Source organism: Podarcis melisellensis (assembly GCF_964234715.1).
Source record: "Podarcis melisellensis genome assembly, chromosome: 3".
Lineage (NCBI taxonomy): Eukaryota > Metazoa > Chordata > Lepidosauria > Squamata > Lacertidae > Podarcis > Podarcis melisellensis.
Genome location: NC_138530.1, coordinates 44,218,246 through 44,238,242, shown reverse-complemented (window position 1 = coordinate 44,238,242; position 19,997 = coordinate 44,218,246). Strand labels below are relative to the sequence as shown.

The window sequence follows — 19,997 nt, the reverse complement described above, 5'->3', positions numbered from 1 at the left end:
AATAAAAACCAAATAACTAATGATCCTCTATCCCTGAAAATGCAGAGCTCCATATACATATGAAAAGTATCAAAAATTAGTAACAAACTCCTTATGGTTATTCTTTCACTTACTGTATGTATTATATATGTGTGTGAAAGAGTGAGAGCCTGATAAGATAACACAGAATACAAAGAACATGAGTTGTAGTTTTGTTGCTGTAACTATGTAGTCTTTCTTTCAGCTATAAAAGTTGTAATTTAAAATGCTACAAACCTTATGAAAAGAAAACAATGCATCATTCTCCCTCCCTCTCTCTCTCTCTCTCTCTCTCTCTCTTCAAGTACAAGGCTATGATCTTTGCCCTCAGTGTATTTTAGAATCTTCTTGTTACGAAAGGGCATGGGAGATAACATGCCAAACCTTGTATTCACCCATCTATTTTCTTTTTAAAAAATAAATGAGTTCTGTAGGGATCTTTTCAACTACCATATATGGGAAACTTTCTCAGTACAAATGATTATTTTGAATGCAACTTTCCTGTGCTTGATAAACAACTTAATTCCTCAGGAGTCCTGGTTTTAAGCCTACTTGTATTGCAGCTCATATTCTCCATATTTGTATATAAGTGATAGTTGTATATTATTTTTGACTATGTGCCAGTTTCTGACATTTTTGCATTTTACAAATATATCCACTGTCGTAGAAGTGATCTAGCTGAGTACTTGAGTATTACTTGTAGCTATTTAGATAAAGGGATTCTGCTAGGAGTTAAATGTCTCTGTGTTACTGAATCAGCTTTCCGTCCTTTCCCAGCAAGATTAACAGTGATCAGTGTAAAAGCCTGTCTTGCCTCCTTTGATCCCGTAGTATTCTTAACCAAAGCCTTCACGTCTCCAGTAAATGTTACTTCTATTTATCAAACTCATTGAGCATTTATTTGTGGGAGTTTCAATCTAGTCTGGCTTCCTTATTGTTGAAAAGGCTTCAGATAGAGAATTATGGCTTATTGTTATCTTACATTTAGACATAGTGCCTGGAAAGGCTGCTTTGAATGTGATGCTTTTAATCTTGTGCATCCTTGGGTAAACTTGGTGTTGTTCTGTGATGCTATCATCCCATTCCTAGGACAGCACCAGACTTTATATGGCAAACGTGATTGCTGCATGTATAATGTGCACAACTTGTGAAGTCTGGAAATAATAGATGCAGCTTTAAAACATTCGTTTGTGTGCATGTTTGGGCATCAATGTCAGTTCCCTTTTACACAATTACCAAGCAAGTTTGGGCTGTGTCTGCTGGTGGGTTTGTGAAGCTCAGCAACTTGTCACAGGCTTTCTCTTCACTGGCCAGCTTCTTTTGGTATCACGCAAACTGATATTTGCCATTTCTTATTCAGAGAAAAAGAAAAATTTCAGGGCCATTTCTGATAACAACATTTAGTGGTACATAGGATAAGACCTTCTCAAAGATGATACACAGGTTATGAAGTTTCTTGCCTTATGACAACCATGCATACAACCATACATATGTAGCATGCAAAATTCTGCAAGCAAACCCCGCCACCCTCTTCCAGTCCAAGAAAGGGATAAGTTCTGGATTCCCCTCCAGATTGTTCCCAGCTGTTGCTGCAAACCTCCCCTTTCCATGGGGCAAGATTGCTTTGGAATTCCCACAATCCAAAATTCCATATGTTTGATTCACCATTTAGGTTGCCTTCCGTACTGACAAATCACTGTGTGTATGTAGTTCAACGAAAGAGATTTACAATGTTCTAAAGCTATGCCTGTGTCACTGTTATTAATTCAAATATTTTCTGCCTATCATTGGACTTCATCAGTTTAAGACATTTATCTTTATTTCATAGTAATTTCTTTAAATTTGCTCAGGAACTGCAATAGTCAGTTCTGCAACGACATGTTTTGGAAAATGATTGAAATGCAATGAAAAAGTGATACATCAACAGTTACGATAGTCTGGTTTTCTTGACTTTGAACAATTGATTTTTGGGTTGAAAAAATGAAAGAAGCTTTGACCACATAATGAAACATATATGAGAAACACCAGACCCGGGTTTTCTAAACAGATTCAGTACAGAATATGAAAATAGAAGAGTTAGGACTATGTTTGTGATAGGTATCAGTTTATTTACCAGTACTATCAGCCATGTATGATAGAGACTGTCTCTCATTGTTGCTAATGAAATAGTTGCCCTCTTTGTTTATTTCAACAGCTTTTTGGAGACTGCAGCATATTTCTGCATGAAACCAAAAATGAGTGAGAAGGAGGTATCACTAAATGCCTTCTTCAGCATTTGGCATGAATTCAGTTCTGATTTTAAAGAGTTCTGGAAGAAGGAAAATAAGCTCATTTTGCAAGAAAGGTAGGTTTCTTGATTTTTGATTACTTTAAAATTATTAATATTATATACAAAAGGAAAATGTATAAAATTGTACATATCTGTTTACTGTTCAAACGTCATGATAATAATGGATCATAAATTCTTAACTTCCAATATTTAAGTGATTGCTACAAAGTCATCACATGTTCTCCTGTTTGCTGCTCAAGAATGTAATATCTCTTCTCATGCTATACTAGACAATCTGCTGTTGCACATTTTTAAGTTTTGTAGCTCCACTTCTGTCATTTAAAAAAATTATATGGGTAACTACATATGTTGCAAAATGCTGCAGACAAGTTTCTTCATTTGATGTGAAAATAAAAACACATTTAGCCAATCTTGCAACAGTTGCACAGCCTGCTAGTTGACCTAATTGAAATTTATGACCCCAACCCTTAATGGTAGACATGGGAAACCCGTGGCCCTCCAGATGTTGTTGGACTACAACTTCCATCCTTGACCATTGGGCCATTCTGACTGAGACCAATGGACATTGAATCCCAGAAATTTTAGAAAGCCACAGCTTCCCTATTGCTGCTGAATGGGCTGGGAACTGCATGGGAAGATTGACTCTCTCTCTACAGACGCACTTGCCAACGTTGGTAGGAGAAACCCTACCCAGGTACTCATCATTAAGAGCAGTGTAGCGGAGGTGGAGCATTTTCTGCACTAGCTCTGAAGCTGTGGTATTCAATCCACAATTTAATAAATGTTCATATTTGCTATGAATGTGTTAGATATTGCCTTTTCTGCAAGTCATTGGAGGTTTTAAGGCTGGAATACAATGATATTATGGGTGAGATTGTACTATTGTTATTTATGATTGTGTGATTTATTATATTTTACTGTCATAAACTACCTTAGTCTTAATTGGAGAAGGCAAGATTCATGCTATCCCACTCCCCCAATACACCTAGTATGGGAGGGTTGGTGCCTTTTGTGCACAGCCCTACACCTGCAAGATGACCTAGGGTCAACTGCAAAGTTTTTTGGGTGAGTAAAGTCTGGCCAGAACTGGCTTCCCCATGTTTCGGACACAATACAAACAGGCACAAGAATATTCTGGGGTTGCAAATAGCCACAACTTTATTGATTACAGGTGTGTGTAGGCTTAGGCTTAGGCACTGGGTGTTCATCCTGAGGTTTTCAAGGTTGTGCCTAGATTAAGGGCCATCGCAAGACGTGAATCAGCTAAGCTGGCCTCCCAGGCTGCCACATGGAAGTCGTATGGCCTATCTGCTCCCCTGTAGGCTTCAGGACAGGACTGCCACCCAGAACTGCCACTAGAGGATTCAACCCAATGTCTTATCCACCAATAGTTGTGATGATTGCAATGAGGAAGAAAAATCCCAAATGGATTCAATTTGTTTGCAGGCAAATTTCTTCCCAGCCCCAAATATGGTGACCAATTATATCCACAGCAAAGTCTTTAAAATAGACCCATGTGCTGGCTGGGTAGGTTGATTGGCCACCAAGTGGAAAAACAATGCAAGTGTTATGCTAAACTTCCAAAGATTATTGCTGTCTTATTTTCCACACACTCATCATTAAGCCTGTATAGCCAGTCAGTGCCCATCCATAATAGTAACTGATTCATGTTATATAATCTGAAATGCTGCTTGAATACTCAATAAAAAATAGCATATGTCATTTATGTGTGTAAGACTTACCTTCAATCTAGCCTTAATGGAATGGTTCCTCTTTTGCACCTTGGTTATGCTTCTTTGTTTCACTCACAAAAACAACAGCCCCTTTTTATATTTTTGGACACTTTGGGAATTTGTCAGGCCTGGAACTAAGCTCCAGCACTGCTGCCTGACTGCATCAGCACCAACCAACCACGGACAGCACTCTTAAATGACGTGAAGCTACTGCTTTCAGGAAGATTCTCAGTTCATGTCATTCACAGCATACATTAAAGAGGAGGATTGATCAAGAACTCTTAAGTTCTGGCCTTAATGGGGTCACCCTTAGTTTTATAAAGAAACACTTATCTGATTGGCATATTCTCTAAGATATCATCACATCAATAATCCTCTAGCAAAATATGGCTGTAATATATTGTGATGATGCTATATTGAGTTTGGTGGATATGATATAGCATCTGTCTAGAATAACGGAATCTTTCAAAATTTTGGAGAGTTTTGATGACACACAATTCAAATCATCTTCTGAATTATTTAGTATGACAAAAATGTATCCTTCATAGATTAGCATTGGCTATGGAGGCATATTGGTCCCACAGAAAGTAGATAATTAAAGACAGAATATAAATTTAGTTTTCTGACATTAGCCACAATGATAAATTTTGTACTAAAGCTGTTAAAGGAAAGAGGGAACTAAACCCATTTCAACTGGAAATCAAGAAACACTAGCAATTAGTTAGCATAAAAGAAGAAAAGTTAGCCAAGGAGTTTTCAAAATCTTCTCTCCAGGAGACTGAGTTAGCAACTGCCAGAGATGACTAAAGTGCAGAGAATCAGCCATGGGAATGATTTTATTTGGTTTTATTATTTATTATTTTCAGACTCCTTCCAACAATGCACTTCTAATAAGCTTGTCTGTAGCTGTTTCCTTATGCTTGTATTTTTAAGGACTCAGTTCTTATTTGCTTTAAATCTGTGAGGTCTTCCAGTTTCACTCCAGTAATATGATGCAAAGAATGAATGGCATTAATTTTTGCCAGAGCTGAATCTTGAGGCTTTGCTTCATTGCATCAATGTTGTGACATCTTTCCGTGTTCAAGGAGAATCTCAGGCCAATTTTTAGCAGGGCTTGGGTGCCTTCCCATTGACATCAGCATGTCCAAATGTTACACCTGCTGCCTATATTTTAACTTTGCTCTGAAACCTTTGACCCTTCTCTGTATTCCAGAAATTCATTTTGAATACAAACTTCTTTTTAAAAAAATCCAGTGTGGTATGTGCTGAATCTTTGAGTAACCAGATATTGCTTTTGTGAACAATGGGTTGCATTCCAGCCATTCATAATACATGAGGGTATCCAAGGATTTACTTAACTCAGCATTGACGGCTATGGAGTGTGACTGCACTCTGCTCTTTTACTAGGCATTGCTATTCTTCACTGGGGAGATTTCTGGCTATGAGAGAGCAACTTGTTCTTCCAACCTGATGGCAGGAATCTTAATTGCTCATTCCAAGGTTTTGTAACCCCTTCATCGGCTACCATTCCACTTTTGTTTTAGGTGGGGTGTGAAATGAAAGGACTGGAAGGTTTTCTTCCTGAGCAGCCTATCGTAAGTTCCCATGAAGGGTGGCATTGCCAAAGAAGCAGATGCATTCCCTCCCTGTCTTTCTTTTCATTGGGAGAAGCACAGATTATTTTTCTCGATGCTGCAACTGCCATCTCTAGTTGAACGCGCAGGAGGGGGTGTTCAAGCCTTGGCTAAAATGCCAAAGAGGCATGAAGGACCTTGGGGAAGAAATTAGGCAGTAATGGATAGGCCGTTGCTCAAGAAACTAAGCATCACCTTTCAGGGAATTTACTTCTCTATCTGTTGCTATAACTACAGTTCAGAGCTGCCTTCTTAAGACTTTTGTTTGAGACTTCTAGGTGTAAATTAAGTGGTTAAGCAGTGTGTGTACACACACACACACACACACACACACACACACACACACGAAAAGAGAGAGACAGAAACTAAGAGGCAGGACTTCTCAGGCTTTGGCACTGCTCAGTTGCCAGGTCTGCTTGATGCTTATTGCATACTACGTATGTTTGTTTATTTAGAGTACACATACCAGTAAAAGTTCTGGCAGCTGTGTTCTGTACTAGTTGAAGTTTCTAAGACTTCTTCAGGGCCACTTGACAATGCTGTATCTAAAATACCGTCAAGCTGCAAACTTCCTCTCTCTGGTGGGAATGCAGTCCCAATCCAGAGCTGGTTGTGCATCAGTTCCCGGGTCCTTCAGTGCCTCCACTGGATCAGGATTCAGTTTCAGTTTATTGGCCCTCATCCTTCCTATTATCAAATCTAGGCACCAGTTCAGAACCTCCACAGCTTCACTTAACTCATAGAATCTTAGAACTGAAAGAGACCCCAAGAGTCATCTAGTCCAACACACTGCAATGCAGGAATCTCAGCTAAAGCATCCATGATAGATAGCCATCCAACCTCTGTTTAAAAACCTCCAAGAAAGGAGAGTCAAAAATAAAGCTGTGTATTATCACCCTATAGCTGCCTCTTCCATTTCTCTGTACATGACTTTTAAAATACAATCCTGTTGGTCCCAGCAACTAAGTTAAAAAGTATGAATATGCAAGAATTGCTGCTAGGAAGTAAAGGAAAACCCTGTATTTGTATGCTAGTAGATTTTACACTGTGCCTCATCCTGAGATCATGTGATAAAGAGTGAGATATAAAATAGATAATTTTATTTATTTATTTATTTATACATACCCTGCCCATCTGGCTGGGCTTCCCCAGCCACTCTGGACAGCTTCCAACAAAATATTAAAATACAGTAATGCACCAAACATTAAAAGCTTCCCTAAACAGGGCTGCCTTCAAATGTCTTCTAAAAGTCTGGTAGTTGTTGTTCTCTTTGACATCTGGTGGGAGGGTGTACCACAGGGTGGGTGCCACTACTGAGAAGGCCCTCTGCCTGGTTCCCTGTAACCTCACTTCTCACAGTGAGGGAACTGTCAGAAGGCCCTTGGCACTGAACCTCAGTGTCCAGGTAGAACAATGGGGGTGAAGACGCTCCTTCAGATATACTGGACCAAGGCCATTTAGGGATTTAGAGGTCAGCACCAACACTTTGAATTGTGCTCGGAAACGTACTGGGAGCCAACGTAGGTCTTTCAAGACCAGTATTATGTGGTCTCAGCAGCCGCTCCCAGTCACCAATCTAGCTGCTGCATTCTGGATTAGTTGTAGTTTCCGAGTCACCTTCAAAGGTAGCCCCACATAGAGCGCATTGCAGTAGTCCAAGCAAGAGATAACCAGAGCATGCACCACTCTGGCGAGAGAGTCCGCGGGCAGATAGGGTCTCAGCCTGCGTACCAGATGGAGCTGGTAAACACCTGCCCTGGAGATGATAGATGATAGATAGATGATAGATAGATAGATAGATAGATGATAGATAGATAGATAGATAGATAGATAGATAGATAGATAGATAGATAGATGATAGATATAATGGAAATACTTGCTTGTTTGTTTTTTAAACAGTAGCTATGCTCCATGGAAACAACAGAATTCCCCACACCACCTTAAAGACTAATAAATATATAATGGCATAAGCTTTCATAGACTATTGCCCACTTCATCAGGTGCTAGAATTGTTTTCCTTAGTTATCCACTCACACCAGTGTATTAGGATGGAGCTGAAAAGTTTTTAAAAATGCAAAAAGTACAGTTTGTGACAATTTAGTTAGAGCTTCAGTTAGAGTTATAAGCGCAGTGACCATTCATAATATTGGTATGTGATACGTGGGTAAGAGGACAGGCCTTCATATTGATCAGTAACTGGTTAAAGTAAACAGAAAGTAGGAATAAATGGACAGATTTCACAATGGGCAGTTCTCATCAGGTCTGCTCTGGTAACTTCAGTGGAGTCCGTTTTTCACCATATGGCGTAAGGGCAGACCCAGAATGTTTTGTGATGCTTGCTGTAACACTGAACTCCCCACTTCATTCATTGAGTTTGATGCAGGGCTTTCCCCTTCACTGGGTGCAGGCAGATCCTGCCCTTACCTTATATAAGGAGCCCCAGTTATGCATAAATTTATGTTTGCAAGAGTTTCTACATAGCTGAAAAACGATAAACCTTTGCAGCTTGCTAAAATAAAGGAGGTTTGTGACCCACCCCCACTCACCCCAAATTGTTTTAGTCGGTGGAAAATTCCAATAAATTGCAAACAATTCGCCTAAAGCTTATAAATTTTATTACAAACAGAAACTGAAGTAAAGTTATCTGAATTCTTGATGCTATGTTTCTCAAATCCAATTCAGTTTTTTCAGACTAGCAGCCACTTCCACACTTTCAAACCCTAAGATGCATCTTGGACTTCCTTGGCTATAAAAGTTGCCCATTCCTGCAAGAATAGCACTTAAGCTGGCACCTGGTGTGTCATGTTGTACATCTAGATGAAAGGAGAGATTCCTGGCCAATATGTCTCCACAGCTCATTGATCTCCCTCTGAAGAAAGACTGGTATGTCTCCCTACAGATTACTCGGCAGGATGATTTAAAGCTTGCTGTTGAACGATTTAAAGTCTGGCATTGTGTAGCTATGTATTGCATAGGAAGTAGCATGCCGGTAAGCTGTCACTGCTTCTTCCAAAGAAGGGCATTTAATCTTGTAGCAGGAGGCACGTCCTCTCCAAGTAAGCTAACGGATCTTTTGTTAGCCTTCAGAATAGAAGTGAGCAAATTGGACTTTATGATGACACACCTAGAGACAAGGGAATTGCAATTGTTTGTTTGTTTAAGGCTGGAAGGTTAGGAGGGTGGGCCCGTGCACTTTGAGTTTTAGTAACAAGATCAGTGGAAGTGGCAAAGTTCCTAACCCTCAAAACTGCTTAAAGGAGAAACTTCATATGGCTCAAGAGTTAAACCTTTCATAGCCACTGCCACTGGTGCTGGTGGTAATTTCTGCCTCACCATTTCTTTTCCTTTCTGTATACGTGTTTGCTTCTCTCAAGACCCCTTTTCATGCCCCTTTCCTGACTAGTTTGCTCTTCTGTTCTTTCTGCCCCTTCTTTAGTCTGGTCCATGATGCCTGGAGAAAAAGCCCCCTTCCTCCCAATAACTTCAGGTCCCACAGACAGTGCGCTGCCTTCACCTCCCTTTCCTCTTAAATCCAGGGAACAGACTACATGTTACATGGGAAATGTAAAGTTGGATCTTCCAGTGTTTTGATATATGCCTAAAAGCTGCTGAGTTGCCTGAAATATATTGGAGCAGGGGCACTGGGAGAGGGGGTGTTAATCCTTTTCCCCCTCATCATTTTCCCAAGCTAGATTCTCCCTTTCAGTAATGCTGCTTTAAAGTGAAAATAAAAATCCTGGAACATCTGATCTTTGTATTCTGGTGTGAGAGGCAACATGGAAGGGCAAGGGCAACTACTGTCTCAAAATAACTCCGGGATCATGTGAATGGGCCATCGCAAGTAGATCAATCTTACCCCCATAGAAGATGTTGAGGATTTTATTTGGGATGGAATAATGTTGCTGCTATGCTGAGATACCAGCATGCTTATATTAAGTTTTATACAAGGTGATCTGGAGGTCAAGCTACAGTGCCAAGTAATTTTATAGCATCAGTGAAGGAAATGTTCTCCATGATGGACAATTGCCACTGATTAGTAAACAGCAAAAAAGGTGAAGAATCATGGCATGGAAGCAACCCTTGATGTTACTAGTGTGGCTAATGTTAGTGAATAAAAGTTCTATTCTAAGGATATGAAAGTGGGTGTAAGTACAGTGGATCTAAATTTAAAAGCAAATCTTCAATACCCATCTACAAATGTGAAGAGTAATCTGCCATCAGAAATCCTGAGAAATCAATGCAGAATGTTTTAAGCCATCATTTTAAAAAGGAAATAGAAACCATGCTGTGTTTTGAAATTGCAGTGGTTGGATTCTATTATTATTATTCCAGAAAGTACTGAATTAATAAGTAGATAAATTTGGTGCTATGATCCTGGAAGTATGTTTTTTTTAAAAGAGTAATGTTAGCTACTCCTTAGCTTATTGTTGGAAGGCTTGTCGTGACCACTTCAACTACCAAATGCATGAACATTCCAGCCTTGTCAGTCTGTTTAAATTAGTCATGTACTACTAGACTCTGGCAAAGTGTAAAGGTATCTGCACCAAGCCAACTTGGAGCCAGTAGGAAATGAATCTGTCTACCAGAGATACTTCTTTAGACAAAATTATTAATGCTTAGTGGCAGGGAAGTGGCTTTCTTTCTCACTGGGTTGAATGATGGGAGAAATTCTCTCATGATAAGCCCATGATCAGTCTAGTGTTTGGTGTAGAAGATAGATAAAATGATTCTGCAGGAATGTCTGGTTTCTTTTCCCTGTATCTATCTTATTCATCTTGCAAACTGTTTTCAGACTTAATCATAGTGAACATTTTGTATACATTTGCCTGACAATAAATAAGAAGGATAGAGAGGTAAAAGTGCTGGGGGGAAAACAACTTAATTATGATGGAAACAAGGAACAGTTCCCTTTGTTTAGGTTAACCCTCTGCTATCTATCCACACTTTATTCAAGGACAGAATTGGAAAATCTTTTGAACCACATGCCTGGTAACCAGCTAATTTTTTTTAAAAAAATATAGTATGACACACACACATGAGGTGCATGTTAATTTTCAACCAGGGAGGGGGCAATTAGCAGCTAATTCCAAGTTACAAGTAGAGTTCAGCTGGTTTCTACCTTAATTTCTTGTTCGGCTAAGTATGTAGCATCAAAGCGCAGTCTGGCACACAGGGGAAAGATTGCCAGAAGCATGCAGTAACACCTGGGTTAAAATACTTTTAAAACTTAATTAATTAATATTGGAAATGAAAGGTATGAAGAATAAACCAGATAATGTAAAAAGAACCAAAACAGTTTACTCTTCCTATCCAGCCCTAGACAATATTAAATATTAAATTCAAACGTCCTTGTGAGGAATAACCCATAATGTTCAGGAAATGCCAAATATCCATAGGGAATAATCCCAATTTTTGACCCTGTAGAATCAGGGGAGAAACGGATGAGGTGGCAATGGCATGTGGTGGTGGGGATCTTCCAGTCACCTGTGGTCATGTGTGCTTGGGTACACTTAGGGGCAGTGTTGATAAATGGTGACATGTCCTACATGTAGGAAAGGTGTGCTTGGAGACAGGAGCCACAGGCACATTTTTACAGGAAGTAAAAAGTGAGAACTGAAAGACATTTCCAATCTACCCACTGGTAGACAACAGCCAGTGAGTGGTGGCAGGAATTCTGCTGGCCTGTGTGCAGAAGAATACTTGAAACACGATAGTTCAATATAATGAGGAAACTAGGCCATTTCCTCTAGGTCCATTGGGATTTTGGAAAGAAACTTGGGTTTTATTCCTCCACGATGGAATTCCTCCACGATGATTTGTTTGGTGCAAGTTGTACTTGATTACTATCAAAACAATTTCCGTTGGTTAAGGTGATTTTATATTATGGGGTGGTCTTCTAAATCACTACAGGATTGAAGGTTAGAGCCACGTCACACATTCTGGGAAATGATGACTTGTGCTTCCATTTGTAGGACTTGCACATGGGTCACCAAGCAGATATTCCATAGCATCACCCGGTCAAGAGGTGCAAGTGTCACTTGTATGTGGAACTCACATATCTTGCCATGTGGGCACCTGTGACTCCTCCTGCCCATTCCTTTTCTGGTCCTGCCCAGCACATCTGGAGTTCTAGTCATCACAATAGGGGGCAGTGGAGGGGTGATGATGTTGTGAAGCTTCACATACTTTTCCGCACACTGGAACTATTGATTTACTACTTTTTATAAAGTCTCTTTTTACCCTATCAGAGCTGCTTAGGTGGTTCACAAAACAATATGAAAACCAGCTCCAATATAATAATAATAATAATAATAATAATAATAATAATAATAATAATGACAACAGCTATAAAATGTGAAACAACCACAAGCAAAATAGCAACATGAGAATATTTGAGTTCCTTTCGTTTAGGCCATACCTTGTTTGGCACTGAGGAAATTGTCATTTCCTCCTACTGAGGTACGCATGTACAATTCAGCTTTTCATTGATAGGGTCACTTATTTTCTATTTGTGGCTTTGGGCCCTTTTAATATTTCAGTCTGTGGTGAGAGCCCATCTAAGACGATAAATTATATTCAATTGGCCCACTTTACCACACTGCTGTTTGGAGGGAATCAGAACAATAACTTCTCTGCTGCAGTTTTTTTAAATATTTTCTTTGTGTATGTGTTGGACCAGTCTGCAGATTTTTCCATCTAAACTAGTCTCAGACAGCTTCCAGGAGTGCTAGTACCCAGCCATGCTGTCTCCTGAAATGCTCTGTTCTTTCCCTACAACTGTTAACCACTTGCTTACATATCTGAATAAACGAGCTTGTAAGTAAGAAAAACAATTGTCTGGAAAGTATGGTATGGCAGCCAAAGCAAAGGAGTTCTTCTCATGAGAACAATAAACCTGAAGGAGAAAAGATGGTAAGGATGCTGTAGAGAGATTAGCATGATATATTGTTACTCAGGGGAGGACAGCCTGCCTCCCGTACATAGCATAAAGCATGCCATAGGCTCCTTTTTTATTCATGTGAATTCTTACTTCTTTTAAAATTATAGTCCTCAGGATTATAGAAAAGGCAAGTTGGACAATGTGATGACAAACAAGCTAAGGATATAGAAACAATGTGAGAACTATCAAGTAGCTCACTTTTAATTACATATTTCAACTGTTCTTGTTTTTCTGTTTAAATCAGGGATACCCTGCAGGTAGTGTGGACTACAGCACCCATAATCCCTGACCATTGGTCATGCTGGCTAGGGCTGGTGGGAATTGTAGTCCACCTCTGGTTTAGATGCTCAATAAAATGTTCATATTCAAAGATGTTTTTGAAAATGAGAATGTTCAAAATATCATTCAAAAGTGATCTTCTGGGGATCTGATATCCTTGTCATAGTAATGGCCTCCTAAACATAAAACTGGAGAGCAGTAAACATTCTTGTTTAGACAAGCCTACACAAGTTATTTGAAAGTTGAGGTAATTTTAAACTGTTTTGATATGTTAGCTTCTATATGTTTCAAAGTATGGTTGTGAATTTTTCTCAGTTTTATCTTTTTGTAAACCGCTTTGAGGTTTTTTTAAAAATTAAGAGGTGTATAAATTTTATGAAACAAGTTAAATAAATATAGCAGTTATTTCTCATTTTCTTTTCATATTGTTGCTGTTGTTGTTTTCTCATGTTAGAACCATCATTTTCTTTATGGACTGCTGAAGCTGGGTTTTTAACAATAAAGTTATGGGGCTCTAGTGACCCAATTGGGTTGTTAATGGAGAATTCCTGTCAGAAGTGGAATTATGTTCTACAGTAAAACAGGTTCAGATTCAACCTCCAAAAATGCATTGTGATTTATGATCAACAATTTCAAGAGTTTCTTAGAATAATTTAATCATTAGGCAAAGGAATTACTGGTAATGCAGAAATCACTTGTCAGATAACTACAGCACATAAAGCAATAAATAAACGCAAGGGAATTGGGTAAGGGAATTGGGCAAGGGAATTAAAATGTAAAGAGTATGAGAGATGTAATGGAACTTTGTATATCTAGTATTATCATTCTCATTCTCAACTATGGGGCATTAGGTACAACAGAACAGTACATTCAGGAATATCATATTTGCATACAACAACTGTTACAGTTTGCATGTCTCCTTGCAGCAGATGGGCTTTTATTGGCAATATCGCTTATCATTTATATTCAGCAAGCCTTCAGAATTATTGTATGTTGAAAAATATTGTCCTTGAGCTGTCCTTCACGTGTTATTCAGCCTTCACAAGTGGTTTTGATTTGGTGAATCAATTAAATGTGTTGCAGACTAAAAGAAGCGGAAGAAGTATGTAGACAGAAAAAGGGGAAATCTCTTTACAATATAAAACAAAAGCACGATTCTGGAATTGTAAGTATAGTTCACTTATGGTTTTTTTGTCCCTGTTATGTATGAGTGTTCTCCTCCTGTTAAGGTTTCTGAGCAGGAATCCTCATCATTTCCTCTTAGTATCAGTAAAACAAAAAATGTTGAAACTCACTTAATGACTCTACCCATTTTCCGTTCATACCCTTTATACCTGGAGCTGCCTCTTGGAACCATCTCTGTATGACCACCTCCCTTATCTCCTTTAATTTACTCAAATCACCCCCTTTCCAACAAGGCTTTGGATTACCCCAGAGTCCCTATACCATGGGTAGGCAAACTAAGGCCCCAGGGGCCAGATCTGGCCCAATCGCCTTCTAAATCAGACCCGGGAATCAGCGTGTTTTTACACGAGTAGAATAAGTCCTTTAATTTAAACTGCATATCTGGGTTATTTCTGGGGCCTGCTTGGTGTTTTTACATGAGTAGAATGTGTGCTTTTATTTAAAATGCATCTCTGGGTTATTTGTGGGGCATAGAAATTCGTTCATTTTTTTTTAAAAAAAGTCCAGCCCCCAACAAGGTCTGAGGGACAGTGGACCGGCCCCCTGCTGAAAAAGTTTGCCGACCCCTGGCCTATACCATAATGTAACTTAATATATTGAAATCCTTGCATCTCTGCTCCTTTCTCTGTTGTTTCCCTGTGTGTATTTTAGATTGCAAGCTCCCTGTAAATCCTCCTGCTCTTTGGGTACTCTCAGATGGGAGCTTCATATTGTAATTGGCAACAAAACTTAAATTGATTTTCCAATGAAACAAAAACTACTAGGAATTAGCAGATAAGGCCCAAATTGAGAGATTTTGGAACACAAAACTTAGAAAGGCACATGGGGCACAACATATTCCCAAGGTTGTATTGCTATTTGGAGTATAATGCTTCTGTGGTTTAGGACACTGGACTTGGTTCAGTGATCTGTTATATGCAGAAGCTGAAAGTGCTTGCTGTGTTTTCAGACATTTGACACTGATAACATAAAATGGAGGTGCTGTTTTTAATGAAACTTAAATGGTTTTCATTCTTTCTTGCACTTGAAGATAGTGTTTTGGAAACAACTCAGCTTGGCATCCAGACATTCTGATTTAACTGGATTTCAATCTTAGTCTTATTTGCAAGAGAGGAAAATGGTAGATTACCCATTTTTTGTATTTTTGTGGTTCTCACTGCATGGTTGCTCTGAAATTTTGAAACTGATATTTTCTTCACCTTTTCATTTTCAGAAAGCGAAGATAAGTATGAAAATATGAAGGTCAAACGGCACGCATCATTGTCCACCTGTTCAATAAACTCAATAAGTCTGTTGGGGGGAAGGAGACTACATCACTTGACCCATTTGTTTTCTTGACATGTTTGCATTTGTTTCTGTTTCCACTGACTAGAATCTGCTGGGCATTCACTGATAAACAGATTTGCTGTATGGAGTTTCCAAAATCATAAAAGTTATTAATTTAAGGCATGCCTCTTCCATGCACTCCATCCTGTCTTTTTCATCCAAATATGCTTTTGCAATGTATTTGGAGGAATACTAACAATAACTAAAGCACCTGGTGTAAGAGGCAGTCATTCAGTCTGCCCTAAACATACTGAAACTATAAACATCTATCATACAAGCACTACATTTCCATTCCTGTTGGCAAGATCTTTCCAGAGCAAATACACTGCAGTGCTACATTTAGATTAGGGCTACTTCTTGAGAATTGTTCGTGTCTGTTTCATATTGACATTTGTAATCTGTATTTTGAATGGGTAAACTGCTCCTTTTACACTATAATCCATTTCCAAAACAAGGTATGTTCAGCACAGCAAATCTTTACAGTTGACAAGGTGGGACATTATCTCTGCATTTTCTGCCACATAATAAAGCAGGAGTGGGGAATTTGTGATTTTTCAAATGATGATAAACAACAACTCCCATAAGCCCCAGCCATCATGGCCAGTAGTCAGGGAAGATGGGAACTGTAGTCTAGCAGTATCTGGAGGTTCATAATTTCCCCATCCATGTACAAAAGATGGAAACAAAGGAAGGCTACTCAAGGCTGCAGCACAGCGTAGGAATCATTTGAAGGATACTAAACAGCCTTTGGTTTGCTACAAACATTTTTTTTTAAATAAAAAAGTTTACAGAGTAACAAGAAACTTGTAGTAGGCTTCCTACAAATCTATTGAGTCTTGCAGTGTAAAGTACTAAATACTTCCCTTTTATTATCCTTCCAGATGATCAAGGGTGATATTGTGAACCTCAGTTTTCTGGTGACAAAGCAAGGACTATTGATTAATTCAGCTTTACATTTTATTGAGTGCCCATACCGTAAACTACATAAATAGTTGCAGTGCCACCTCAATCTCGGCCAATAAAGACAACCGAATGATTGGTCATATCTAGATTAGACTGCCTCCTCCGCACAATGTAGCATAGATCTACATTCAAAAGTTATTGAAAACAGCCAAATTTAAGAGGGGCGGGATAAAGTGCATAGATTCCAAAGCCATTTAGCATGGAAGGTGGTTTTAAGTTCTAACCTGCTGAAATTACTTTCTCTCTCTTTCCATGTAGCCCAGTACATGATACCTGGTTGTCCAGATGTCAGTCTCTGGTTCCAGGCATTGAAAAGGCTACATAAATTATGACCTCAGGAATTGACTTTTTAAAATGCCAAGCACTAAAAATATATTTTTCATTCATTGGGGAAATTGTTTCCTGTTATGTGATTACTGATCAGCCTGAAATGTTTTCGTCTTTCAGGTTAGTTCCTGATAGTTCCTTTATTTGTTTCCCCAGTGTCAGGAATAAAGTTATTTCTTGGGAAATAGAAAAGAGAAGATTGTTGTTACAAGAGACCTATGAAGAGCAAATAAAGAAGTTACAGATATTTTAATAGCACTGATGAAAAACCCATGTTTGTATTTATGTAAGCTATAGTCTCTTGCTGTTTTAACTTCTGTGTTTTCTTTCATTTAAGTGCATTTAAAAACATTGTAGCATGTTTAAGTTTTGTAGCCATCCTCTTCCCTTCAGTATCTCCAATATGTTTATTGCCATACTAAATTAAATAATACTACACTTAACAAAGATCGCTATGTGCAATACTGTATTTAGTGTTTCTATTCCAATTTTTTTTAGAATGTTTATTTATATGAAAAATAAAACAAATAATGAAATTGAAGTTGTTTTGTGTATACAGTACTTTGGACTCTTATTGCACTGGGATTTTGAATTGCTGTTGGTACCTGCAAGAATTCTGAACTGTTAATGGATAGAAATATTTAAAAGCCACTGCTCTGAAAAACTTGCAGTCCAAAATATAGACTAAAATGTAAAGCTAAAGGACCCCTGGATGGTTAAGTCCAGTTGAATTTGACTATAGTGTGTGGCGTTCATCTTCCAAGGGCCAAGACTAAGGAAGAAGCAAGCAATGTGTGTGTGTGTGCGTGCGTGCGTGCATGCGTGCGTGCGCTCTTACCCAGCTCCTACCCATGTTTCAAACTGGTATTATTATTTACCCACCCTTCACCCTAAGGTCCCATAGAGAGTGGCAACATGAACCAACAATATTAAAAAGTTTAAAACAAGTTATGACTTTTGTACACATGGATAGAACAGTTGCAAAATCCTTTAGGATGGCATGTATGTCCTTTCCCGACTATATTCCTATTTGTGCCCAACATAAAACATTTTGTGTTACTGCATTTGCTATCTGCTTTACTATGCAGCATCACAAATGGTTAGCATAAAAAATAAATCCTAAGATTGATATCCAAATGTGGTGCCCCACTTGCACAACTGACTTCTGCTGGCACAAATGTCTGCCACCACTCATCACTCCTCCAGATCTGTTACAAGTCTTCAGGGGACCTTCCAGAACATGTGGGGGGGGTGAGGCTGCAGGGGGAGGGAAGGAATGGATCTAGTTCACTGACATTACATTGGATGTTTCATTTAATTCAGATTTAGGCACTCACAGAAAAAGGTTATGTGTCTGATGTACAATTCTGGTCCTTTAAAAAATGAAATATTGTTTCAGAAACAATATTCCAACCCCAGTTGATGGGCACATCCTGGATGCTTGACTGCAATAGTTCAGGGCAGCTAAGATGAAGAGAGAACCCTGAACAAGTAAGGGCTGCTTTTGTTTTCCACAAGGTTTGCATGCAAATACCTACAGTCTCCTTCCTGGGCCAGCTTATATCATACTGTACCCAATTTGTATAGAGCTAAACATAACACAGCAGTGCAGAACATTAAAGTCAGCAGCTTTTTTTTTCTTTTTCTTTTTTTCTTTTTCTTCTTTAGCAGCTCTAACTGATTTGTGTGACACTGTTGGCTCATTTAGTAATTTCCCATTCACTCTAAAAAAGAAAAAAAAGTGTTATCTGATACCACTCTCATCTGCCCTCCCTTTGAAAGAATGCTGTCCATTTATTGGTTGTAATGGGCTCTTTCAAAGCAAACTCTTCTATTCTCCATGCCTTGTTTTCCCCCCACCCAGACACAGCAATTTTGTGGAGACAGGCAGAGAAGTCCTTAGCAAAGAGTGGAATAATTAGAGGAGGTCTTATTGTTGCTAGCTCCATTATAACTGATTTGCAATTCTAATTGAGCAGCCAGTGCAAGTTGCAAGCAGAATTCAGGAGCCGAATTGTACCCTTCTGCTTGCAGCCAGCACTGGCTGCCCAATTAAAATTGCAAATCCGTTAGGTTGAACTGGAAACTCAAAATCAAATGTATTGGAAGGAACTTCCCATGTGATGGGTGACAAGGAAATACTGGTGAGAAAAGGGGGAACTCTACTCAAAGGGGAATTCGTTCTCATGAAATGTTTTTATGTGTTGGACATATTTTTGAACAATATGACAACCTGTATTTGACTGATTAGTATATTTACCACCAGATGGCAGGCTAATGTCTGAAAAGCACAAGACACTTGTTTATGAATTAAGCGTTCATTCCCTCACAGACTCCCAGTCTGGTTTATGTCAACTACCGAAAAGCATTTCTGATCCTTGATTCAGTAGTTCTTTCTATTAAATTTTTCTGCTGCAAGTGTTTTGGGTATAAACTAAAAGGATGGGGAAACCAAAGTCGCATGTGGCCCTTCAGGTGGTGTTGGACTCCATCTCCCATCAGCCCCAGCCAGCATAGCCTATGATCAGGTGTTATTGGAGTGCTGGTCCACCAACATTTGGATGTCCACAGGTTACCTGATCAAAAAGAAGAGTTTGAATTTGAGCAGCTTGTAAAGACTTCTTCTGGGTGTATTCCTTTGACATCCCTTCTTTGCAAAACATTTTTGACAGGATAGTCCTGGTAAAATCATTGTGTCTGAGAGAAGCAAGATATGCCAGTTACAAAATAATTATATCTCACGCTCTCCCTACCTTAATATTTCCCTTATATGTTCATAATCATAGTTAGCTTGTTTATATACCACATTTTCCACAGACTCTTGTACTCAAGTTTGGGGAGAAATGTTTCACTTTTTGGTACTTTTGTCTGCAGTGCTTGGTTTGAATCCTCAAAGAACGCTGAACCACTTCCAAGGTCCTCACACTTTAGAGAGAGCCTTATTTGGTGCAGATGAGTCCCAAACCTGTGGAAGTGGCCCATTTCAGCTCAGGATTCATCCAAATCCAATGTACACCTCTGTGTTCTACTACACAAGAGTTGAAAGTCTCTCTCTCTCTTAACTGGAATACCTAGGGATGTGACTTTTTCTTAAGAACATAAATTGCCTTGAATTAGAACAACACATGTTGTCTGAGCTCCTTGGAGTTGCCATTCAGAACATATGGAGAGAAAGGTGGATTAACTATTTTTATTTAACCTAATTTGTATACCACGCTGTGGGTTAAACCACAGAGCTTAGGACTTGCCAATCAGAAGGTCGGCGGTTCGAATCCTGCGATGGGGTGAGCTCCCGTTGTTCG

General features: G+C 39.0%; 1 protein-coding gene across 1 annotated transcript in view; it reads left to right on the top strand.

The window, feature by feature from the left end:
• The window catches only part of FMN2 (formin 2), a 146,400-nt gene extending 130,226 nt beyond the window's left edge, over positions 1-16,174 (top strand). Inside the window, exons 16-18 of the mRNA XM_081905781.1 lie at positions 2,213-2,362; positions 13,978-14,059; positions 15,293-16,174. Coding sequence (XP_081761907.1) covers positions 2,213-2,362; positions 13,978-14,059; positions 15,293-15,319 — 259 coding nt within the window. The 3' untranslated portion in view covers positions 15,320-16,174. The remainder of the gene's footprint in view (positions 1-2,212; positions 2,363-13,977; positions 14,060-15,292) is intronic.
• The last annotated feature ends 3,823 nt before the right edge of the window (positions 16,175-19,997 follow it).